This window comes from Nicotiana sylvestris, chromosome 1 (genome assembly GCF_000393655.2).
Source record: "Nicotiana sylvestris chromosome 1, ASM39365v2, whole genome shotgun sequence".
NCBI classification, from domain to species: domain Eukaryota; kingdom Viridiplantae; phylum Streptophyta; class Magnoliopsida; order Solanales; family Solanaceae; genus Nicotiana; species Nicotiana sylvestris.
Window position 1 is genome coordinate 1,006,345 of NC_091057.1, and position 26,756 is coordinate 1,033,100.

The 26,756-nt window shown below is 30.2% G+C and overlaps 3 protein-coding genes across 3 annotated transcripts; 2 read left to right on the plus strand and 1 right to left on the minus strand.

Annotated features, from left to right (window-relative positions):
* Positions 1–269: 269 nt before the first annotated feature.
* Positions 270–3,660, minus strand: LOC104219181 (ABC transporter G family member STR2-like). Its single transcript, XM_009769817.1, has 4 exons — positions 3,202–3,660; positions 1,948–2,687; positions 1,060–1,526; positions 270–793 (listed from the first exon to the last, which is right to left on the minus strand). Exons 1-4 carry the CDS (start codon positions 3,658–3,660, stop codon positions 270–272), a joined length of 2,190 nt encoding a protein of 729 aa, XP_009768119.1.
* A 6,940-nt stretch (positions 3,661–10,600) lies between these two features.
* Positions 10,601–11,317, plus strand: LOC104219152 (histone H2B-like). Its single transcript, XM_009769792.2, has one exon. It carries the CDS (start codon positions 10,657–10,659, stop codon positions 11,059–11,061), a length of 405 nt encoding a protein of 134 aa, XP_009768094.1. The 5' UTR covers positions 10,601–10,656; the 3' UTR covers positions 11,062–11,317.
* A 12,233-nt stretch (positions 11,318–23,550) lies between these two features.
* On the plus strand, positions 23,551–26,464 carry LOC104219161 (late embryogenesis abundant protein M17-like). The gene is made up of 4 exons (XM_070161830.1): positions 23,551–23,650; positions 24,581–24,706; positions 25,607–25,738; positions 26,163–26,464. Exons 1-4 carry the CDS (start codon positions 23,551–23,553, stop codon positions 26,462–26,464), a joined length of 660 nt encoding a protein of 219 aa, XP_070017931.1.
* The last annotated feature ends 292 nt before the right edge of the window (positions 26,465–26,756 follow it).

Sequence of the window (26,756 nt, forward strand, 5' to 3'; positions counted from 1 at the left end):
TACATGCCAAGTAAAAGTGAAAGGAGGGATTAATTTCTTTTTGATACAAATATATAGTCTAAAACTACCTATACAAATCAATTAATTCAAGTTGAATGCCTAAGGTTTATTTTCTGAATATCTTAAGTACTGTCTAAGACAGATCTTCACTATATGCAACAAAACTTTCTTTAGAAGAAAAAGAAGAAATTTATATTAAGCATACAATTGAAGTTTGTATTATATGAATAAAAACAGATTTTTCAATGCCTACTACTTTCAATACTATTTCATTTCCTCTGATTCTTTGAAAAGAATCTAAGGACAATATAAAACAGAACCCTGTAAAAAACAGCCCATCCCAACATTACATATATTTTTTCCCATTTCTTGCTTGAATCTTGTGAAATATTAAGTGATTTCAAGATTCCAAAACCAGTTACATCTCTTCCAAAAGGATCTTTTCCGAACGAATCTATCGTTTGATATTGATTCATGAGTAGCCCTTCATATGGATAAGTCATTGTTGAAATGTAATTCATCCATTTCCAGTATTGTGGCATGTCATGGCTATTCAAGAAATAGCCACAAAACAAGAAGAATAGCGCGGTGAAAGCAATAACAGCTGCATATCCTAATATGTAGTTTGGTACCACTGAGCTCACGAATATAACGAATGAGTTCGTGGAGAGTAGTGACATGAATAGAACTATCAAGAAATAGATGAATGGCCCTCGGAGCGATAGAGCAAACCAGACAATCACTGCATAAACTGCAGCCTGGAGAGCTAGGAATGGAAGGTAAGTAATTAGACCTGCAACATTATGTACAAAACTTATTAGGACTAAGTTTTACTTGATTCATAACAAAAGACATGTACTTATAATTAGTAACATGAGATAAGAGGGGGTTGCTCAGACGATCATCACCCTCCACCTATAACCCCAGGGTTGTGGGTTCGAGTCACCAAAGGAGCAGTTGCTCAATTGCTCATTTGGTAACTCGAAGGGGAGGGGAATCAAGAAAAATAAAACACTAATTACTAACATGGAGTAATAAGATCAAGAAAAGATTTTAGACCTGCAATTGTGTAGGAAGAGGCCCTATACTTATTGTGAGAGGTCTCGCGAATGAAGACAAATCGTTCTTGAATGAAAGCAGGAACAGCATCATTGGACGAGAAGAAAAAGAGTGTACATGTAAAGATGAAGAAACTGAGGCGACTTGTGATCCCTTGAATGTTGTCTTTAGGATGCAGAAACATAGTGGCCATCATTATTCCCATAGCTGTTAGCACGACGAGCCTGGAGAGGAATAGTTCAGGGGTACGCCTGATGTTTATAAAGTTGCGTCTCATTAGAATCCATGTCTCTGAGAAGAAGGAATTCGCAAACTTTGGCCCGAGATCATGGATAGAATGATTGTTATGGGGTGTAAGATCATTGGGTGTTAAATAGTCATTTTCATTGACAGTGTAGTCACTACTATGAGGAGTTGGAGTACTCTGAACAATCTCAACAGAATAAGCATAGCATCCTGGAGAAGAACTGCACAAACATTCAAATGGTCAGTCGGATTTAACAATGAAATTTTTCTTTTAAGAATTTCATGTATTTTAACCTGTTGTACTATGTTATTTTTCTTCAGGGGCGAAGCTACATTGTCTGTCAATCGACCACTCTTTGTCGAAAAAATTACAATGTATATATAGGTAAAAATATAAGGTTTTATGAGTATATAACATATATTGAATACCCTTTGTGGGGAAACTTTCTTCAGTTCTTTCAAGTTTGGCCGCCCTTAAAAAAATGCATGGCTTCGTCACTGTCTATCTTATCTTCTTGGTTATTAGTAGCACTTATTATGAATGGTTACATGTAATTATCTTTCAGATGACATAATAGTATATAGATTACTAACTTGAAAGATTTTTATAGTATGATTTAGAAGTGAAGTGAATGTTTTTACCCCATAATACTTGGGCTTTTAGGATGATTGCGGCGAGCTGGTGAAAATACTAGAGATTTTAGAACACCACTTTGACTGGCAGTCCAGGACTTAGATGTATTCCAGGGACTCCTTACACTGTGATCAAATCCTGTGTCATCTTGTGCACTGGTTTGCAAGCGAAGACGTTTGCTCGCCTTGTCACGACCCTGTGCCTCCACGGCCTGATGTTTAGCACGGTGTGATGGCCGGGCAGGTGATGGAGCTGGCATAGTGGAAGCTGATATCTCGTGTGCTGCACCTATCGGTGGAGGTTTCATACCAGTAAGTGCAAATGCAGCTACTGCTTCTACTCCAAGCTCGGATTGATCATATTCTTGAATTACATCAATCAGGTGTTCTATCGAGCTTTCGTTCTTAGGCACTTTTCGCCCCATCCTGACAAGATGGAGAGATACATCATTTGGCGCTCCCTGATACATGAGTTGTCCGCGAGCCAGGATGATGAGATGATCAAGAAGCAATTGAATCCGGTATGAAGGTTGATGAATTGTTAGTATCACAGTGCTTCCAGCTCGGGCTATATCGTGCACTTTCTCAATTACACTATGAGCGCTAGTCGAATCAAGACCTGAAGTTGGCTCATCCAAGAATAGCAATGAAGGTCCATGTATAATGTCCACCCCGATTGACACCCTACGACGTTCTCCACCAGATACTCCTCGAGTCCCTTCATCACCTATGTAAGTGTTTCTAGTTGACTGCCATAAAATAAATGATCAAAACCACACAAAGGTTTAGACTTAAGAAATTTCAGAGTCAAACAAATACAGTATAGTGGGATCTGGGGAGGGTAGTGTGTACGTAGCCCTATTCCTACCTTGTGGAGATAGAGAGGTTGTTTCCAATAACCCTTAGCTCAGAGAATCATAAGCACCACATTAATGAAGAGAAAAACAAGAAGCGCGACAGTGAGAATCCATGTAAAAGCAGCATAAATAACAACCAGATAGTAAGATGACCGAAATAAAGAAACGACACGTAGTCATAAAAACTTAATACCTACACAATACCAAAGTACGTACTAATACTACCGGTATGACAAGCAGAACACTAAACGAACTAATCCCCTACCCTAATCCTCGACGTTCATACCTTCCTATCAAAGGTCACATCGTCAGTCCTGAACAAAAAATGTTGAATCTTGATTGTTGGTCTATTGAACTATGTCTATACATGTATATAACATTAGAGAATGAGTTGTTGTCGACTTACAGATAATCCAAGTTGCTCGATTAGCTTCTCAACGCGATCCTGTTTTTCGGACATTGAGAGTGACCCCAACCTAAAATCAGCAGCAAACATGAATGTTTCATAAACAGTAAGCATTGGAAAAAGTCTATCTTCTTGCATTATATAAGCTGAACTTCCTTTGATCAAACTTGGACTCATATCTACACCACCCATAGAAACTTTACCCTTAAGACTTCCACTTGCAATTCTACCAGCCAATCCATCTAAAAGTGTAGATTTTCCAGCACCACTTGGTCCCATAACTGCTGTAATACATCCTTTTGGTGCATATCCTGTTATTTGGTGCAATAAATCTACTTCTTGACTTAACCATTTCCCATCTTCATCTTTGATCCTTTTTGTCACCGTGTATGTTAGGCTCGTGAACTCGAGCCCGCCTGTGTAATTTACCGGCTTCCCTATGTCCACAACATGTCCCATCGTATATACTGACAGTGCATAAAACTTAAGCTCGCCTATGTAATATAAGGCCGACTTATCGGGGTTAGCCAACAAAATTGGATGATTTGTAGGGGAATTATAAGCATGAGGTTGAGAAATAGGAGGCATTAACAAAGCTAAGACAATGACATTTAGCATTGAGTAGTCCGTTTTGTAAGTTGTTTTGTTCAATAAAGAGAAAATATTTTCTTGTTTGCTTCATCCTTTATTTTCAACTTTGTGTTTGTCTTATTTTGATCCATTTGCATTTTTTCCCCTGAATATTACCATTTTAAATTTTAGATGTTTTATTGATTGTATAATTTGTCTAGAGATACTCTTTTCCTCCAAAGTTAGTCTATTAGGGTGTCTCAATAGTTAAATCTGTTAAATTTTAACAACGATTTGATCACTTCCTTTTTATAAACGAAAATCTCCTATGACTTATTAGCTTATGATTTAAAACTCGGTGAATAACACGATAGCCCTCTACCAAAACGTTTTTAATACTTGCTACTTCTCACCAACATAAATGTCAGATAAATTCGGTCCATCACAATTTTAATTATTAAAAAGAAATACTAGGCGATACATAATCGGCGAAACGTGATAGTGAACATTGTATTCCAGTTAAATCATAACATATGCTAATCTATACAAAAGGAGCCGGGTGTAGGGGGTAGCATAACATTTAGCTACTAGACAAATCCATAATTTGGTTGAAATTCTAGGTTTTATCTGTTTGTGGTTTGAAAGAGAAAAATAGCAGTCATTAGGGGTGTGTTTGGTTATCCGAAAAATGTTTTCCAATTTTTTCATATTTGGTTGGCTTAAATGTTTTGAAAAACATTTTCCTCTTCAGCTCATTTTCCTCCAATTGAAGGAAAATGATTTCCTATCAAGAGAAGGAAAAATATTTTCCAAAATTCTTTCTCAATCTTCCTCACCCTATTACCATCCCACCAACCCCCAACCCCATAACCCCCACCCCACCCCTACCCCACACCAACGCCTAACCCTCCCCCTCCTCGCCTACCCCCACTCCACCCTTACCCTAAATAAAAATATTGTTAATAATACTTTCTTTTCATGTTATAGATAGATTTTTTTTTTCATTTCAACAAATGAGTTTTTTTAGTGATATAAAAAGCTTTTTTTTTTTCATTTTATCCAAAAGAAATACTTTCTTTTCATGTAGAAAAAGTATTTTTTTTTCATTTCAATAAAAAAGTATTCTCTTTTCATGATTAAAAAAAGTATTTTTTTTACTTTCAACAAAATGAGTATTTTCTTTACATGTTGTAGAAAAAGTATTTTCTTTTCATGATGTAGAAAAAGTATTTTCTTTTATTTCAATAAAATGAGTACTTTATTTTCATGTTGTAGAAAGAGTACTTTGTTTTTCAACCAAAAAAAAGAGTATTTTCTTTTTAGTTATAGAGCACAAATTTTAACGTTATTTTTGCGTAAAAAAGTAAAGCACACATTAATTTCTTTGGGTTTGTGTGAATTTTTAGAGACTTGGGGGAAGGATGGGTGAGGAGAGTAGCATAAAAAAAGTATTTTCTACTCTCTAACTAAACAATAGAAGATATTTTTTGAAAAAAAAATTTCCACTCACTAATCAAACAAGGGAAAAATAAGTGATAAAATCACTCATTCTCCATAAAAATATTTTCGAGAATTCTTTGTACCAAACACACCCTAGAAGTGCAATGGAATGGTTGAAATCCTTCCACCTTTGAACCAGAGTGAGCCTACTTGACTCGAATCCTTCGTATCATACTCGATTGATAGTCCTTCCTGGTTTGCTTCCGTCTTTGCACTTTGCTACTTATCCCTATAATAGGCAAAATTGATTTGTCACATCAGCTTGATTTTTGTTGATTGATTGGAAGATGTTAATATGATATCTTGAGAAAAACACCAAATATTCACTTTTATTGCCTGTTTGGCCAAACTTATTTTTGGTCAAAAGTATTTTTGTTTCTAAAGTTAAGGTGTTGGTCAAGCTTTTAGAAGAAAAAAAAGTACTTCTGGGTAGAAACATAAACAATTTTTGAGAAACAGAAAAATAGTTTCTCCCCAAAAGTATTTTTGAGAAAAATATACTTGAAAATACTTTTTAAAAGCTTGGCCAAATACTAATTATTGTTCAACAGTGCTTTTTAAATTAATAAGCTAAACACAAATTGTTTCTCACCAAATACTTTTCATTTTGCAAAAAAATATTTTTCAAAATAAGCTGATTTTAGAAGTTTGGCCAAATAGGCTATTAGACTGCAGGCTATTCCCTCAAGCGCTAAATTTGTTAGTAAAAATTGCACGGGGCGCCCTATTTGGTTTCCCTCATCTAACCTATACCCATTTTTTTTTTAAACTTTTAACTTGTACCCACTTTTTAAATAACTTCAGCCCCCTTTTTCCTCCTCCTTCTCCTCCTTCGTTTTCTGCCATTTTTGAGTTGCCAACACACTCCACTTCAACTGCACCTCTTTTGTCAGTGTTTAGAAACGCAAAGGTACGGTTTAGGATTTTAAGGTGAGTTGTTTGTAATTATGTAGATATAATGCTATAATATAAAAATTTAAATTAAGGATAAATCGAATTCAACTGACAATGAATTGGAGTTTGGTTGAAGAGTGAAGAAAATGAAGAGAGAGAGAATGGACATATGGTTTATGCTTGTTTGATGCGTTTGAGACAAAGACCAAATTGAATGTGGAGTTGAAGTTCGACAGTTACAAAACAAAAACTTCAGTTCTAGAGCTGAAGTTCGATAGTTACAAAACAAAAACTTCAACTCTAGAGCTGAAGTTTGCCAGTTACAAAATAAAACTTCAGCTCTAGAGCTGAAGTTCGCGAGTTACAAAACAAAACTTCAGCTCTAGAGCTGAAGTTCGCCAGTTACAAAAACAAAAACTTCAGCTCTAGAGCTGAAGTTCGCCAGTTACAAAATAAAAACGCCAGTTACAAAAACAAAAATTTCAGCAAATAGAGAACAAAACTTCAGTTACTATGCTTAAGTTTAGCAATTACAAACAAAAACTTCAGCACACTTGCTACTTCAGGCCCGTCTACTAGAATGTTGAAGTTTTGCGTGATTGTCTTTGCTACTTCAGCCCCGTATGCTTGAAGTTATGCGAAAAAACGGGTACGCTTGCAATTTTTTTTGCAAAGGAGGCGCAAGTTAAAACGTGACACAAAAAGTAGGTATAGATGCAAATGCCCCAACTTGGTAGTAGCAAAAGCCTGATCTTTAGCCCATGTATGATATCAAACGTGCCTTTCGGCCCAATTCGAAAACCAACTTTTAGCTTTACAAAATACGAAATAAAATTTATATTTACAATAACTCAAAGTATTATTTCATTTTAAAACTAGGGAGGGCATATCCTTTAGTGGACTTTGTGTGACGGAACTCGGATTAATTGAATTAATAATATATAAATGGTTTTACCAGACAAAAAGAAATATTACAATGAAGTAAGGATCGCGATCATTTTAGACCGATAACTAAAGAAAAAAAAGGCAAAATTTATATTATCTATAAATAATAAATACATCTATATGTAAATTTGATCGATATTTTTGCCTATTCAATATCAAAACCCGACTTGATTTATTTGTTAGTTTCTCTTCAATACCCTTATATTCGTTTTAACCAAAAATGTAAAAAAACTTGGAGTAAAAGTATTTTATATATATATATATATATATATATATACACACACACACACGTCTTAGGTACGCTCTTTGCGCGTATTTCCTATGTCAATAAGTAAATTATTTTTGAAAAATCGCATAAGTAATATTATGTTTGAGTTATAAAATTAAAATAAAAAGTATATTTTGTAAATATATGTTCATAGACTATATTTAGTTAGCTCTATAAAGGATAAAATCCTGCCACATGAAAGTCCTCGGCTTTTTTATAGAAATACCTTGTGAAAATTATCGGAAATAAATAATTCAAAAATATACTTTTATCGTGATAATTTGTAAAATAATACAAATTGATTAATTAAATCTTTTGATCTTTTATAGATATAAGAATTATGAGGTTGGCCTATAGCTCCTAAAATAATCAATAAGAGTGACAATATAAATTCTAAAAATGACTTAATGTTGAGTTAATATTTTATAACAAATAATTTAATGTAGAAAAAATATAGGGGGGGGGGTGTTATTTTGGAATATTTACGAAAAAGAAAAAAAAAATTAATGGCAACTCATTTGTAATACATGCTATACATTTTTTTCCCGCATTATTGTAAATTTTGGCCTTTAAAATTTTCATACTATACATAACTTTTAGATGGTCAAAATGAATTAAAGTTATAGATAGTTAAAACATGGACTACACTTTTATAATAAAAGTATTTTTTTAAAAAATCTAATTATTTAAATTCACGTACATAATATTTAACTTGGAAGAAATGCGTATGGAACTTTTGCTTTATCGAGTATATGTGTGTGCCTAATTGTATGCCTACATACAATAAGCAAATATATCATACGAATTGTTTGATTTATGTAAGGTAAAGTTTTAATAGATTTAAAGTTCTAAATATTAGCATTTCCTACCTAATTTAATAAGACAAGATTTAATAATCAAAATTTTAATTGACTTTTGAAGTCTTAAATATTAAAAAATTAGCTTAAATTATGTTGTGAAAATTTTAAGGGATAAAAAAGAAGAATCAAATTTCGCTAAGGGATTTGAACTTTTAATCTATATCTATCTATACTATATTAAAAGCACGAAGGCCCTTAACAAAATGTCGTTCGTCTTTTTTACCCTTTAAAATATAGAGTTCACATTAGACAAAATAGTAATTTACGTATTTCATTAATATTTAGAAATAATCATTTAATTAATTCTCCTATAATTTAGGAATAGCTATTTAATTATTCTCCTATTATTAACCGTCTAGAAAAGGTAATAAAATTTTGCCTAATTTTTTTCCTATTCGTTCTACTCCCTACGTATGTTGGAGTAGTTTATAGCTTTAAGGTTTTGGAGACCTTTTTTGTAGTTAAAAATTCTGCCTAGCCTAAATTTCGCCCCTATGTCGGAGTATTGAATGCGTTTATTTTTGGCTAATATCTTTTGGTTAGGAGACTTTATTATTTGGTAAAATTCACGTTATGTGCGTTGTATGTGCACCTAATCTCTATATGTAAGTATACTTACTAAAAGTTATATTCGAGTATAAAATAAAAAATTTAAATTTTTGAAATTGATGTATATTCAACTTTTCAGTTTTAGCAAAAATACATAACTTTTAGAGATCTAAGAGCATTTCTAAAAAAATTGAAAAGTTATTTTCAAGTTCATTTTAATAGGCAGAATGCAATATTTTATATATATATATCAACTATTATAAAAGCACAAAGCCTCATAGTGAAATATTAATAAACCTTTTTACCCTTAAAATAAATTTCAAATAGGATAACATTGGCATTTAATTATTTTTCATAATAATTATAATTTTAAATCAATTATAATATTATGATAAAATTATTAACCTAATTGTCCATTTTTATTGATTACTACGTAAAGAATCATAATATTCATGGTTATTAAGACAAAAGCAATATTCATAAGATATTCTAATTTCAAATTACTAATAAATTCTTTTGTATACGTTAACTTAATTTGTTACTTAAATAAATGTTATTAGAAAAGGTCATGAATAAATGAATAAAATTCTTTGTATGTGTGTTAAGTTCATGATCAATATTTATCATTTTCAAGAACTCAAACTTTTACTTTATATTATTTTTGTGACTAAAACCATGTTTGAATGTTATTTATATATTTAAAAAATATAATTCTCATCAATATAGGGTACACACGTAACGCGCGTACCGTGAGACTAATATAATATGTGTGTATATATATATATATATATATATATATATATATATATAATGAGCGTAAATATTTGATTTTGCAACACATAAGGTGTATATTTATAAATAAATAAAAAAAAGAGGGGGGGGGGGGGGTAGGACGAAATTAGGGGTGTTCATGGTTCGGTTTGGATCGGTTTTTCCATAAAAAAAAATCAAACCAAGTAAGTCGATTTTCAAATATTAGAACCAAACCATACCAATTAAGTCGGTTTTTCTCGATTCGCTTTATGTCGGTTTTTCGATTTTTCCTGTTATTTGTCAGTTTTTTCTTAAATATAAGACATACGCTATCAAACACATATTCCGACGGCCACATTTTCAATGTAACACTATCGAATCAATTGCCCTTTGAGAAATCTATTATTTATCAAAATATATTGATGATAATTGAATCAAATAGTGATGAATAATTTAAGGACTCAATTAAAATATGTTATTTTTAACACGAAATAGATTCTTACACTAAACAAAAGAAAACTACGAATCAAACTAGAATGTAAAGGTAAATAACTATATTAAAAGTACAAACTATTAACATTTACCATAAATTTTTTAAAATTTTGTATAACAATATACATATATATAGGTGTAATAATAAATTTGAAATATCTACTCCTATAGTCGGTTTGGTTTAGGTTTTTTCTGATTAAAACCAAAACCAAACCAAATTTGATGAGTTTTTAAAATTCAAAACTAAAACCAAACCAAACCAAAAAGTATCGATTTTTTTGCTCGATTTGGTTTGGTTTTCGGTTTAATTCGATTTTTCGGATTTTTATGAACACCCCTAGACGAAATCTTGTTTTACTATGAAAAAAAAAAACAAAAGGGAAAATCTTGCTTTCCCTCCAAAGTAGGAGGAGATTAATTTAATCCAAGTCATGCTTCATTCTACACCGTTGATTGACTAAAACATCAAACGGCTGAAACTCACGATCCGCGTCATCCCAAAGTAACTAATCAATAGCTCGCCCCAACTTGTTATATAACAAATCTGTTTACGCCATTTCCTTCACATAATTCGAACTCAAAATCCCTCCCATTTCCTACAATTTTTGCTAATCTCCTCTTAAAATGGCACCAAAGGCTGAGAAAAAACCAGCTGCCGAGAAATCATCAAAGGCCGGGAAGAAACTTCCCAAGGACGGCGCCGCCGCCGCAGCCGCAGCCGGAGACAAGAAGAAGAAGAGGTCAAAGAAGTCAATTGAGACTTACAAGATCTACATTTTCAAGGTGCTGAAACAGGTTCACCCTGATATCGGAATTTCAAGCAAAGCCATGGGTATCATGAACAGTTTCATCAACGACATTTTTGAGAAGCTTGCTCAGGAATCTTCTAGACTTGCTAGGTACAATAAGAAGCCGACTATTACTTCACGGGAAATTCAAACCGCCGTCCGATTGGTCCTTCCCGGTGAATTGGCTAAACATGCTGTTTCTGAGGGTACTAAGGCTGTTACCAAATTCACTAGCTCTTGAAATTTGGTAGGTTTTTGCTCTGTTTTTATCTTTTGGTTTCTGTTGCGTTTATGAGTTCAATTAGAGTTTGGTGATGTATAGAAGAAAATTTGGCTAACTTTTGGTGTAATATTTTACAGTTCTGCATCTGTAACCAAAATTGGTAGTTATGCTAATTTTTGCATTAAGATTGTTTGAGTAAATTAATTGGTATGGTTAGACTTGTATCACTGGTTAGTGGCTATAAAATGATGATACTTATGTGTTCTCATTCAAATCCAATTGTAATCTATATATTACTCCCTTCGGTTCAAAATAAGTGATTTTTGGATGTTTTCACACAGATTAAGAAATCCACCTTTTAGCATTAATTAACGATGAAATTGGCGATATTAACCTTTACTATCTCAATAAACACTCCTTAACACACTCCTTAAAAAAATAATTAATTCATTCTTGAAATTTGGAAAAATCACTTATTTTGGACCACAAGAAAAAGGCTAAAAAATCTCTTATTTTGGACCGGAGGGAGTATTAAAATGAGAGAAAAAAGCCCTCTCGTTAAGCCACATGGTACAAATAGTTATTGGTTATTGTTTTTGAATTTAAATAAAAAATAAAAAAATATGTATTTTCTATTATATTATAAAAAAGTAGCACATAAAAATTTAAACAAAGTAGTATGTTATTAATAAAAATTTCTATTAATAATGCAACAATACTAAATACTTGGATAATACAATAAAGAAATATATAGAAAAAAAAAGTTATTCGATGCATATATAAGACTCATTAATTTAATAGAGATTTTATTTATTAAATTTTAGATAATATTATTGAGAACAATTGGATAAAATTTAAAATAAAAATTATTTCAAGAGTAATACAATATATATCTTCTATTATATTATAAAAAGAAAATAGTAGACAAAAATATTAAACAAATAATATGCTAATAAATTTTTTTATTAACAATACAATAATATTAAATGTTGGATAATACAATAAAAAACAAAAAAAATTATTCGATGAGTATATAAGTCCCTTTAATTTAATAAGGATTTTATTAATAGGTATTGAATTCGTTAGTTTTACAATTAGATACTTTGGTGCAGAGGCGGATGTAGTGAACAACTAACGAGTTCAACTGAACCCATAACTTTTAACATGGTGTAAAAATTTATATGTAAAAATTCATTAAAATTGCAAAAATATTGGATATGAACTCATAACTTTTAAAATATAATGAGTTCAATGCTAAAAACTTTAAAAGTTAAACCTATAGTATTTAAATCCTGGATCCGCCTCTACTTCGGTGCTGTCTTAGATAATTGCAATCTGTCTGCTATAAGTGTGTTTCATTGCGAGTAACCTATTTTTTAAGTTCATTTTGTAATGGTGATGTCTAGATGGATTTGCAATTATACCACACAAAATGTCAACTACAACAACCCAGTGTAATCCCACAAGTGGGGTCTGGGGAGGGTAATATGTACGCAGACCTTACCTCTACCCCGAGGGGCAGAGAGGCTGTTTCCAGGAGACCCTCGGCTCAAAGAGGCAACAAGAGACACTATATTAGTACTATCAATAGACTCATAATAAAACAACATAAAATACCATGAAATCCATAACCTAACATAAATGCCATAAAAAATAAAGTAACAGCAATATAAGAGATATAAGAAATACGAGAAAGATATAAGGTATTAATACACAGCAGATAAAGCCCATCATCAGTAGTTGATCAATAGCATCCTAAGACTAACTTCTAACTGGCTAGTCTCACTCTAGTGCGTTGTAAAAAAGACATCATAATTTCCCCTAACCTATAACCTTAATGCTCGATCTCCACAATTCCCTGTTTAGGGCCATGTAACGATGTTAAAATCTCGTTCTTCTAAACCTCACAATGACATATAATTTTTGCTCCCAATAAGATCGGTGACGGAGGTAGATTAATTTTAATATTTCGAAATAGCACCAGAAATACAAGCTTATAGTCCGTTTTACTAAAGAACAAAGAAATCAATCATAGCGACAAATTAATTTGAGACTTACTGTAAATTAAAACTAGTATTAGTACCCGCGCGATGCGCGAACATTGTTAGAGTATTTAGCCAAGCTTCTTTTGAGGTAACAATATTTTTTTTCTAAAATTAAGGTGTTTGACCAAGCTTTTGGAAAGAAAATGATTTTAAGGAGAAGCAAAAGCAAATTAAAATAATGTAGTTTACCATCAATTGCAACAACTTATAGTTACACTATTTAGGCATCAAAGAAAATGATGCTCCTGTAAAATTTTTTGTCAAAAAATGATATTACGTTATTGTTGGAGAAATCAAATAAATTTTAGTTAATTGCTTTATAAGATATTCTTAAACATTTTTACTTATAAGTGTAATACTGCATTCATAATTTTAAAAGAACATTACGTTTATTATGAAATTTTTGTTTAAAATAATATCCTTTAACATTATTATTCATGCTTTTCATAAAATTGTTTATCTTTCAATTTAAAATAATTCTTTTTATATTTCCGTACAAATTCGAAAACTTTATATATTGAAAGTGTTAAGTTTACTAATTGAAAACTTTTGTTTAAATAATATCTTCACCATTATTCTCACTGTTTTTTAAGAAGATGTTTATCTTTTAATTCAACATAATTATTTTTATATTTCAAGAGCCAGTTTGGATGGGTTTGTTTTAAGTGACTTTTAAGCCAAAAGTCATAAGTTAGGAATTCTAGTTTTTGGCTTATTTTTATCATTTTAGCTTAAAAATAAATGCTTAAAAGTACTTTTTTACTTTGTCCAAACGCTACAAAATGATTTAAAAGCTATTTTGGCTTAAACGAACTTAAAATAAGCGAATCCAAACGGGTTCCAATTCAATTCAAAATCTTCATCTATAGATTCAAATATTTATCTTTTAATTCAAATTTAATTTTATTACATAGTCTAACAGATATTATCTCAAAATTATCAAGTGGCTTTTTATTAGCTTGCCACTTGGTATTATATATATATAATATTTTTAGAAGATTTTTTCTAATTCTAGTATATTTTATTACAAATATTATTGGACTTTACCCTAAATTTTATTAGATTTTGTCCTAAAAGTGCCATGTGGCTTAATATTGTTGTCCACTACTCTATTTTATATATCATAAATACATATATTTTTGTTACAACTATACTCCAGATATACCAAAGAAATAATAGCTTTTGTTATTTGCAAAAGTAGAGAAGTGCATAAGAAGTTTTGAAGATAAGCAATGAGAATTAATCCATAATAAAGACGAAGTGCAACTGAATTCGATATCCTTTTTAGGTATGCTTACCATTTCAAGTCATGTTCTTTTGAGGCATATACTAATGAGAAAATGACTCAGAAATAAACACCTCCTTCCTTAACTTTCTTAGTCAAAGATATGGCTACATTTAAATAGCAAAACATTTGAAAACAAAAAGAATATCAATAAAGTTCTAAGTACAACAACAACAACAAAAAATTGAATGAAAATTTAGAATAATAACATATAAAGGTTAATTTTTTTTTCCAAAGTATCATAAATAAGAAAGAAAAAGAGAATGCACAAACGGGAAAGGTAATACAGAAGAGTTTGCACAACTTTTAGATGGATCTGACCTGCTTTCTCATTTCTAGAAAGAAGAGTATATATACATGAGTTTAAGCTCATACTCCCTATAATTTCTCCTAAGAATATTCTCAAAATATCATATTCCTATAATATCTTATAGAATATCACATCTCTAACAAATATAGATACACAATATACAGTTACTATATTTATACATTTAAAAAATTTGCTTAATAAAAAGAGATACAACTCTCTAGTTTCAACAATGAAGCACAAATAAAAATTTATAAGGCCAACTAAATTTCTTTTTATAGAATCATAATGCTTCTTTATTCCTCTTTAGTTTAGCTCATCAAATAATGAATGCATAGAGGAAACACATGAACTTAATTGTCTAATAAAAAATCCACCATGGTTAAACTAAAGTATGTCATTTAATAAATAAATTATCAATGCAAAGCAAATTAAAACAAAGAGAAGAAGAAAAAAATAGACGTCTTTCATTCCTTTCTGTAGCATTATTTATACAAGTGTATTGTTGTGCATTTGAAATTTAAATACTCTTTGCCATATAATATTATTCCAAATATGAAAATATAAATCAAGAATATCTATACAATTTCCCAACAGATATTTTTTCTAATTATTAATTTGATGTTCCTTGTCAAAAAAAATACCTATAGTAATTATATTGTACACAAATCAGGTTAGATACATCAAAGCTTGTACTACTCTCTATTGCAATATTTATTTTCCAAATAAACAATTATTATTTAAACTCAAAGGAATGTGTAAGCTACAAAATTAAAATTTTGATTGATTCTTTGTCAAAAAAAGAAGAAGAGATATGCCATAATTGAATTATACACAAAAGTTTAACTAAAGATACACAATAATTATATTATATACAAATAAGATCAGATACAAAGCTTGTACTAAATAAATAATTATTGTTGCAAATAAAAAAGAATATGTAATATACTAAACATATATTTCAATTGATTCCTTGTCCAAAAAAAAGAAGAGATCTACCATGATTGAATTATACACAAAAGGCTAGCTGAATTATACTATTCTATATTAATTTAGAATATAAATCTATGAGTGGATCAATATATAGATATAGATACAAAATTACACATAAATATAAATATTGACATATAGATTAGATTTGTCTAAGATCTATTTATATTATGTATAAGATTCATTCAACTACTTCCATTAATTATGTTTCTATTTATAATTCATAATTATTAGTGTTGTCTTAAAATTGCCAAGTGGCTTCATTTTAATTTGCCACTTGGCTTAACCTCCTGCTTCACTACTCTCCTTTTAATATAAAATAGATATCTTTTTTTTTCTTCCTATTTTTGGAAGATCAATAAGTACATTTTCTGAATGCGCCTTACTTTTCCTATCATTGATTATTCAATTGGCGAGTTTGAATTATTGTCTATAATGTTTAATTTAATGGGTTATAGCTATTGAACTTTATCTGTTGTACTAGTATTAAAACCCGCACAATGCGCAGATGGTACTTTTGAATATTAATATGATAATATTGTTCTTATTGTTCTTAATTATTTGCTCACTCCAATGCTCTTAAGTATGGTAAATTTACTACATAAATTCAGAAATATGATCAAGGATGAATTTAAAAGATAGCCATCTCAAACTCAAAAACCACATGGTTTCTAATCGTACACTTTAGGAACCTTTTTCCCAGATTCCTAAACTGGACTGTTGTGGCATAAAGGCTGGTGTATTTGATAGGTTTATAGCTCTATTTTAAAAGGCAGAATTGGACTCGATCGGGGATCGCCCTGGGGCGGAGCACACGCAAAATGCCCCTGGGTTTATGTGTGGGGCTTAGTTCCGTGAGACTTACGCCTCGGCTGTCGGGGCTTACGCCCAGGACACGCCCAACGCCCAGCGTACTGGGTTCGCCTAGTAGAACTTTATGCAATTGTGCGTAACTAACCTTGTCAATCCTCAAATTTTCTTAATAAATCTTGACTATTCAAAATTACTTTTTATTAATCATAAATCATTAAGTTGAGAACATTTTATGTCATAATTAAAACAAAAATTATTGCACGTTATCCACTAAGACTGCTATGATTGTAAATTTTAAATATTTTTTATTTAAAAGTATTTATTTATTAACTTTTGTTATGTCTTTATTATATAATAGTCCATAATTTTTTTGTAATTATTTTCCTAATTTTTTTCACGTTTACGAGAAACAATACTTATTAATTTAATAGCTCAATATTAGCTAGTAACTATATACAAGTAATTAGTTATCATGGTATAGTATGGTGAATTATGTGTCACCTTATTAACTTGTTGAAACTTAAAAATAAATGATGCCAGAGAATTATATTTAAATTGTGAATTATGTTTTTATATAAATTTTCTTTCAAATAGAAAGCATATTAAATAAAAGGAGTATTTAAAAAAAATCAAATTATAACATCAAAATTCTTTCAAGATTCATTACTCCTTAAGAGATACATATAAAATTTTGCGTCGAATACATTACTTTAGTGAGGCTATTGACTCGAATCCGAATTAGTCGCGGCAATGGGCTTCGTATCACACACGATTGATAGTCCCTCTTGGTTTGCTTCAGTCTTTGCACTTTGCTACTTTTCCCTATAACTAGTCTTAGGGTACGCGCTTTGCGCGTGTATACTATATTCGTGAATATACGATTTTGAGAAAATCTCTCTCTATCTTTCTTATATATACCACATAATATATTTGAGTTGTAAATACAAATTAGAAAAAGTAATTTGTCATCACATAAGTCCTCAAATGCCTTACTATTATTTTTTCTCGTTTGTCTCCGCCAATGTTGAGTTAATATTTTACAAGAAGTAATGTATAAAAAATATAGGGAGTTACCATTCTTTATAGTGAATGATGAAAAATTACAACTCATTTAGAATACATTTTGTCTTCTAAATAGTTATAATTTTATCCAATAAAAAATTATTTTTAAAGGGTAAAATATCTATCTAATATTTTACTTTGGATCATCATATTTGCAGAATTATTAGTGTTATTGAATCTTGTCGATCACGTCTCTTTTATCTCTCGTTTAAACTCTAAAAATTTTCACTATAAGTTTCAGATTATTAATGATAATAAAATTATCATGTAACTTAAGAGTTATATTAGTTAATTCTCTTTTTCAACAAATCTTCTTATTCACTATTTTCTTTCATGGGTTTGGGAAGGATATACTTTTAAAGACCTTGAGGTTTAACCTTTACATCACTAAAATTAGGAAGTATACTAACTTTTCATCACCAAACATTATAAAGAACATTCATAAGCATTATGAAATTAGAAGATGAAGAGAAAATCGAGTGGTTGGTATAAATGGGGCAACTTGGTAAGTAATATATTTTAGAAATATTTATAAAGTTCAAAATATTGGGCTAGAGATCTATATATATATTTTGAGTTGCTACATATTAGTAGTTTTTACTTAGTTAAAATATAGAAAGCATTAATGATCAACCTATTTTTAAAAATTTCAAACTCTTAAATATTAGGATTTCAAATTCCTAAATATTAGAAAATAACCTAAATAACAATTTAGTCCATTATGAAATCAACAAATAAAAGCGAATGATATTATATTCAAATGATAATTTCTTACTTATTCTTTATTGACTTTGTTATTTTTGGTTTCTTTGTTCGCCGTTATATCCAAACTCATTTTTCTCATTTGAACTGATGATATAATAATTTTGATTGAATTTTTCAACTTAAAGAGAAGATAATATATCTTGATATTCTCGATTATTCTTTGATCCAAAGAAAAATTATTAAAATGTGTGCAACTTAGTTTGGAGATATTCAATATTCACGATTGTTATTAGATCTTGATAAATAAGAAATTGAATTTAAATTTTTTCTTTTCTTCTTAGGATATGAATTTCACTAAAGATTATTTTACGCCATTCAGATAAGAAAATAAGTTATATAAGTTAAAATTTTGTTTGATGTTGAATTTCTAAATATTAGAACTCCCTCAGAATCCAAATAAATAAAGATTAATAGCAAAATGTTAGTTAATTTTAAAGTTTTAATGTTATAAATATAATTTGAATGATATAATATCTGACATAAAATATAACTTACATGTTATCCATCATTATTGATTAAAAGATTTATATTAAAAATAGCAAATTTATAAGTCAACTTAAACTCGTTGTGCACATGTAAAAGTTTGGATTAACATTGAAAAATGCTAATGATTCCTACAAAAATTAAAACGAAGGCAGAAACTTGCAAAAGTCTTTTGTTATAATTCCAAAAGTGTTAAAACTTGTAAACATGAAAGAGTCAAATTTGAGGAAAATTGTTACACGATTTAAATAAGGAAAAAATATTTATAAGTAAAATTTTACTCAATTTAGATTCCTAAATATTAGGAGTTTTAAGATACCTTAAAGAAAAAATATTTAATAAATAAAGTTTAGCTTATCTTAAAGTCCTATATATTATATAAATAATTAAACTACAATTACAGTTTTGTCCAATGTAAAGCTTATTTTTAAAGGGTAAAAAAAGCGAACGACATTTCACTAAGGGCATTTGTGCTTTTAATATAGTACTAGTATCTATAAACGTGCGTTGCACGTTAATAATGACACATGATAGTTTAAATATTTATTTATATGAAGGAACAATAAAATTTAATTAATAATTATATTATAATAATACAACAATTATCTAAATGCCAAAAAAATTGTTACATTAGCATACTACGTGAATTCATAATAATACAACAATCAATGTGCTTCTAAATATGTATATATAATTATTTAATAATATTTAAATAAAAGAAAGTGACTTTTGGACATTTACGAAACGTCCTGTTAAGGAGACTCTTGGGCTTTTCACAAACGGAGTGTACTGACATTGCGTAGTGTAAATTTATTTCTTTATATAGGAATTTCAATAGTAACAAACATTGATTTTTTTTTAAAAAAAATAAAAGAATAAAATCTAATTCATAAAGGTAATAGGATTCCTAATATGTGATATTGTGTCATAAAACTAATAGGATTATAAGGCTAATGTCTAGAATTCCAATTATGTTCTTTTATTGTGAGTTACTATACTTAATATTATAAAGTTATTTTTGTAATCCAACATTTTATTCATGCTTTTATAATAATACTAGTCTCTATGTACGTGCGTTGCACGTAAATATTTAATCAATTAAAGGGTAGCTTGGTGCACAAGGCGTCCCGCATTCATGCAAGGTCTAGGGAATGACCGCACCTCAATGGGTGTGACGTAGACAACTTGCCGTAATGCAAGCATTATTTTTTATAAAAGATGTATATATGGCTTGTTGTAAAGCAATTAATGTGGCAAAAATAAAAAAAGTTAAATGCAAAAAATCATTGTCATTACATGAAAAAAATCAAACATCGTCTAAACTTGCATATATAATCAACTTAATTATGTTAGATAGTATTTATATTTATTGATAGTGTAGAAATATGCAATATGCTCATATCTTATTTAATATATTTATTTTATTTAAAAACATGCAATGATCAAGTAATATTAAATTTTAGGTAGGACAAAATTATATACAAAGATAAATTAATCTTGGATATTTAAAGGCAACCTCGCGGAAGATTTTTTTATTTATTAATAAAGTAGCATTTTTCAAGAAGGAATTAAATTGTGTTTAAAGTAAGAAAATACATTCCTAAAATTCCTAACCCAAACTGAATAAAAAGCTTTTAAAAGCATCCCTAAATTTCTAACACAACTAAAAAGGAAAATATATTTTTAAGAAGGAATCAAATATTTTCAATTCCGAGAATTCGTAATGTAAATAAAAGAGGAAATTACCTTCTTAAGAAAGAATCAATTGTGTTCCATTCCTAAGAACATAACAAATAAAGAAAAGCAAATATTTGCACCTAAATATAAATAACAAAAATTACTTAAATAAAAATAATAATAAAATGACAAAGGACTATGATTAGCAGCATCAATGGAAAGAAAGTTTTAGATAACAGGATATAACAAAAATACTTAAATTTTACTTGCCTTCAAAGACCATAAATATAAGGAATTCCATTAGCGATTGTTACTATTTTATCCCGGATGTAATGAAGCTTAATTTAATTTCTTAAGGTTAAAAGAGTCGATCAATATTTCAAGAATATTTTTGTCGTTCAATATTTAACGTACAATATTCGTGTTTTTATAATAATATAAATAGATAGATAGATATAGATAGGCAAAATTGATTTGTTACATAAAGCTTGATTTTTGTTGATTGATTGGAAGATGTTAATATGAAATCGTGAGAAAAATACCAAACGTTCAGTTTTATAGCCTGTTTGGCCAAAAGTTTTTTCTTCTTCTAATGTTAAGGTGATGGTGATGTTTTTAGAAGGAAAAAAAATATATTTTTGAGTAGAAGCAGAAATAATTTTTGAGAAGCAGAAAAAAATAGTTTCTACCCCAAAAGTACTTTTACGAAAAATATTTTTGAAAAAAATATACTTAAAAATACTTTTTAAAAGCTTGGCCAAATACTAATTATTGTTCAAAAATACTTTTTAAATTAATTAGCTAAATACAAACTGTTTTTTTTATTATCAAAAATACATTTTTACGAAAATACTTTTCAAAATAAGTTGACCGTAGAAGTTTTGCCAAATAGGCTATTAGACTGAAGGCTATTCCATCAATCCCTAAGACTTGTTACTAGCAAAAGCCTGATCTTTAGCCCATGTATGATATCAAGCGTGCCTTTCGGCCCAATTCGAGAACCAACTTTTGGCTTTACAAAATACGAAATAAAATTTATAGTAAAAATAGCACGTGCTAGCTAGTTTTCGAATTGGTCATTCAAAAATAGTCAGTATTTACAAAGTTATTAAAAAATAGCTACTATTTTGCTGCAACACGGAAGGTTCCGGCTTAATATACTGGAGATCGGTTGACATGTATATGAACTTCCAGAATATTATGCTGGAACTCCCAACACGCGAAAAGTTCCAGTATAATATACTGGAGATTGTAGGTATATTATGCTGGACCAGCAGTATACTTATGCTGGAACTCCAGTATAATATACTGGAGTATTTTTTTGGATTTTGAACAGTATTTTGGTTCAGATTTATCTTTACATGAAAAGTGATTAAAATACGATTACTTTTGAAACTGTGGCTATTTTTGAATGAACACTTGTAAATCTGGCTAATTTTGAATTTATTCCAAATTTATATTTACAATAACTCAAAGTACTATTTCATTTTAAAATATATCAACAAAATCTTCACATAATATATACAACCTCCAGAAAAACCAACAAAATTAGACTCTTTGGGGATCTCAATTTTTTATAATTAAAGATTTTTAAATGTGAAAAATTCTATATCTAAAAAATATATATTTGATTCCCCAAATAGTAATTAATTTATTAATTTTAAACATAATATTCTCCTGAAGGCTGAAGCATATCCTTGTCTTGGTCAACCAAGGCTGATAATGTGCATACCTCAGTGGTTGACTTCTATAGTGAAATCATCTATAACAGAACATTCTTGACTTCTTACAAATGATGTCCAAATTTTGGGTATTAAATAATGAAAACGAAATTTAAAAAAAAAGAAGAAAGGGTAAGCTAATATTCTGGAAGCAGCTAGCTTTGCTATAAAAATAAAGGTACAAAATTTTTGGTTAAAAAAAAAGACCGTCAACTTTATAAAACTGATAGTGATGAAAACGTGGGGCAGTTGTATCTATACCCGTTTTTTGTACCACATTTTAACCTGTGCCCGCTTTGCAAAAACATTGCAAGCGTACCCGCTTTTTCGCATAACTTCAGCATACGGGACTGAAGTAACAAAGGCAATCACGCAAAACTTCAGCATTCTAGTAGCCGGGCCTGAAGTTCAGCTCTAGAGCTGAAGTTTTTGTGTTGTAAATGGGAAACTTCAGCTCTAGAGCTGAAGTTTTTTACCACCTATTAATATTCGGCTCTAGGGCTGAAGTTTCCAGTTACAACACAAAAACTTCAGCTCTAGAGCTGAAGTTTTTGTGTTGTAAATGGGAGACTTCAGTTATTGGAGGTGCTAGGATCGTCAAATATCATGCTTCGGAGAATCATATGGACGTCATTTAAGCAACATGTATTACATACAATAAATTCTTGGATATTAGCTACCTTTGAGATCGAGGATTTAAGAACTACAGAAACAGACTAAAAGATGACAGTTGGTTGACATGACATTAACAGAGGGTTGGGAACACATAATCATAAAAGATGACTGTTGCAATGAGGAGTGCCTGCAAATCTCTTCTAGAATAGATTAGAGTTTTCTTGTGGCTTTATAATTCCATCCATGCTATTGAGTAGCTATGACCTATAGGCCGGTGAAAACCTTGTACTCTTTACGTTCATTATATTGGGGGTGAGGTTGTGACGGTGATGGAGAAGGAGGAGGAAAAATGGAGCTGAAGTTATTTAAGAAGTGAGTACAAGTTAAAAAGTTTTTTAAAAAATGGGTATAGGTTAAATGGGGGCGACCAAATAAGGCGTCCCGTTTGAAAAAGATATGCACATATTGTAACCAAATTGATAAACGTTTGAAAAAGATGAAGATCGAAAAAAATTGCTTTGATAAGATTTTGAAAATATTAGAAAGGATCCAAAATCCTCAACAACCAACAACATTTGCATAGATAGGCATAGAAGAAAAAGTATTGAAATTATTGGCTTCATTTAATGAATTTTTTTGGTTTTTTCTCCATTATAGTAATATTACTACTACTCCTCTTTTGCTATAAAATATGGATTTGAAAGCAAATTTACTCACTTCCAACATAGTTTTATTACCCAAAAAATGAAGCTAAAGAATTGTATTCTCCCTTTGTTTTTCCTTCTTCTTCTCATATCCTATTCTGTAATTGCTACTGAAACATCCAAAGATGAAAAGAAGAAGGGTATAGAGTAACTTTTCATATATTTCTATTATTATGATATAGAAGTTTTGTGTTTTAAATATTTACCTCATTTTTCTTTCGCATGAACAAAAATAATTACTACGTAGTATATATCTTACTCTTCTATATAATTTCTGATCTTCTCTTCTTTACTAGTTACTAGAATAAATTGTAAGATCTTTATTCACTTGAAAAATATAGTAATTAAAAAGAGTTTCTTATTATGTGAACCCGATATAGTTACGCCCTTACTTAAAATGCAAGTTATAATAGCACTTTTGACTGAACTAGGTGCCTAAGTAAAAGGGCAGAGATCACTTTTAGCCCACGGTGAAAATTATTTATAACTAGTACATAGCCGCAAAAATATATATATATACTCCCTCCGTTTCAATTTATGCGAACCTATTTCCTTATTTGAAAATAATTTACCTTTATGCAATGATTTATAGCCACACAAAATATATGTGTCTCATTTTACACCACAAGTTTTCTCTCTTTTCTTAAACTCCGTGCCCAGTCAAATGAGTTCACATAAATTGAAACGGAGGGAGTATATATATATATATACGAAAAATATATTTTTCGGCTATTATTTTGAGAGTGACTATACAATATCATTTTCTTAAATAAATAGGGCTTCAACTCTTTGGACGTTTATCATGTGCTAGTGTTAATCTTCATTCTATTTTCATAATATGATAAGCTTTTACTTGGTCTATATATATATATATATATATATATATATATATACACTTTATCTTCATGGATATCTTTTCATCATATTAGCATAATATGTGCAAGAAGCTATTTACAATTTTACTATTGGTGGATGTTGTGAAAATTAAAAACTAATGAAAATGTTGAACTCAAAAAATTCATTTAATTAGTAATATGTGTATATTACTAATTAATGTTCACATATTGCAGCTAATGAAGTGAAAGAAACAAGCAAAGAGGAGGAGCCAAAGGAAACGGACCAGTACGGAGGCCGTTGTCGATATGGCTGCTGTGGTGGTTGGGGCCGCTATGGCTGTCGTAGGTGTTGCACGTCCGGTAAGAATTTAATTTACATACATCATTTTAGTTTCTCCGGTTATCAATCAATATAATTATAAAAAATTCTCTTTAATTGTCTAATTAATTTTAACTTATCTAATTGTAATATTTTTTATATTGTGAGATTTCAGTCCATTATCTATTGATGGAGCTATTAAAGAGGGACAACTTAGAGCCCGTTTGGCTTAGCTGATTTAGAATATCTAATAAGCATTAGGTGCTGAAAAATACTTTAATTTTTAAGTGCTGAAGCTGATTTAAAAAATAAGGAGTTACATGTTTGGATAAATGAGCTGAAATTAATAATAAGTAGCTAAAGAACTGGGTATACAAAGAGTTTTGTTTTAAAAAGAAGTATTTTAGGGATAGAATAGTAAATATTTTGGTCAAACTTAAAGTGCTTATAAGCTGATGACTTTTGACTTATTTTTGGCTTATAAGCACTTTTAATTTTACCAAACGCGTAGATAAGCCAAAAAGTGCTTATAAGCCAGTTTGATCAGCTTATAAGCTTAGCCAAACACCCTCTTAATTAGTTAATGATATTTTACTCAATTTGAAAAAAGTAGAATATTGTCTTTTTATATATATATATAACTACCTTATAGGACTATCTTTACACGAGTAGCAATCGAATTTTTTTCTAGTATATATTTTATGCATTGATTATATAGGGCACAAACATATTATATATGTATTGTTATACATATGTCGGCTATTTTTAATTTAATCGATTGTGCAGCTATTTAGGTTAATTTTCTTCTTTCATCTCTTTAAATTACGAGCATAATTTTCTTCTTCTTTCATCTCTTTAAATTACGAGCATAATTTAAAATCCATGTTTGTTTCAAAATTAAAAACTTCAATATTCTATTTCCCTTATCCGTACTGTTGCAGCTAATGAAAAAGTGGAAGAAATAAACAGCGAGGAGCCAAAGGAAACAGACCAATACGGGGCCGGAGGCCGTTGTCGATATGGCTGCTGCGGTGGTTACGGCCGCTATGGTTGCCGGAGATGTTGCACACCTCGTAAATTTCATACTTGAGCCTATTTATAGAATTCCTATAGTACATTTAATAATGGGAAAATGATATCAAAATAATATCCAGAAAAATGTATATTCTTGTATATTTTTTGTATATATACATTCTGCATATTATATACAAAAATCATACAAATTTTATACACTTTTCGGCTATCGAATGTACATAATTTCTGGCGCGGGCTAAAAGTGAAAAAAACCCTTTAATAATGTGCAAATCTTAGTTGATAATTTAAAGTAGAGTCTTAACTTCTATACGTAAAAGAATTTTTAGACAATTAGTTAGGTCGAAAATAATATAAGTACAATGTAACTGTACTTAATAAGTGGAACTAGTTATCTAAAAGGTCAAATAGTAACATGTTACGACATTTTAAATTATACTAATAGTGTGAAAATTATATTTGCAGAAGATGCTGTAGTTGCGGAAAAAGATGATCATGCAGTGGCTGGTAACAGAGATGACGGTTATGGTTACGGCTATGGTGGACAAGGTGGTTACGGCTATGGCTGGGGAGGCGGCGGCTATGGTGGACGTGGCGGTGGCAGCTGGGGAGGACGTGGAGGCGGCGGCTGGGGAGGTGGCGGCGGCGGCTGGGGAGGTGGCGGCTGCCGATATGGTTGCTGTGGACACAGTAGATATGGAGGCTGTAGGTGTTGTTACTCAGCTGCAGAAGCAAAAGCCTTAGATGAAAATGAAGTCCAGCCTTAAAGTTTTCAAGACTATGTTGGAATAAAAGAAGAAGCATCCATGTAGTTAATGTTATATAGTATATAGGAAATAAATAAATAAATATGAAAGTTTATGTATGAATAATATGGATGCATATATGGGGGTTTTAATGTATGTTTCTTCCACTACTTTTGCCTTAATTAGGGTTAGATCCCTAATGGCATTGTGATTGAGAACTCAAGTTTGCAGTGATATTGTAAATTTGATATTTTCTACTGTTGTGAATGTGACTTAATTTCGTTTGTTTAGTTACCTGTTTACATTGGGTTGA

Excerpts from the sequence above, each read along its gene's own strand:
- LOC104219181 (XM_009769817.1), bottom strand. The coding sequence starts at position 3,660 with ATGGGACATGTTGTGGACATAGGGAAGCCGGTAAATTACACAGGCGGG. Across the intron at positions 1,527-1,947 it reads AAAAGCCCAAGTATTATGGG|TTCTTCTCCAGGATGCTATG; the intron begins GTAAAAACATTC and ends ATGTTTGTGCAG. Across the intron at positions 794-1,059 it reads CTCTTCCTACACAATTGCAG|GTCTAATTACTTACCTTCCA; the intron begins GTCTAAAATCTT and ends ATAATGTTGCAG.
- LOC104219161 (XM_070161830.1), top strand. The coding sequence starts at position 23,551 with ATGAAGCTAAAGAATTGTATTCTCCCTTTGTTTTTCCTTCTTCTTCTC. Across the intron at positions 24,707-25,606 it reads TCGTAGGTGTTGCACGTCCG|CTAATGAAAAAGTGGAAGAA; the intron begins GTAAGAATTTAA and ends GTACTGTTGCAG. Across the intron at positions 25,739-26,162 it reads CCGGAGATGTTGCACACCTC|AAGATGCTGTAGTTGCGGAA; the intron begins GTAAATTTCATA and ends TTATATTTGCAG.
- LOC104219152 (XM_009769792.2), top strand. The coding sequence starts at position 10,657 with ATGGCACCAAAGGCTGAGAAAAAACCAGCTGCCGAGAAATCATCAAAG.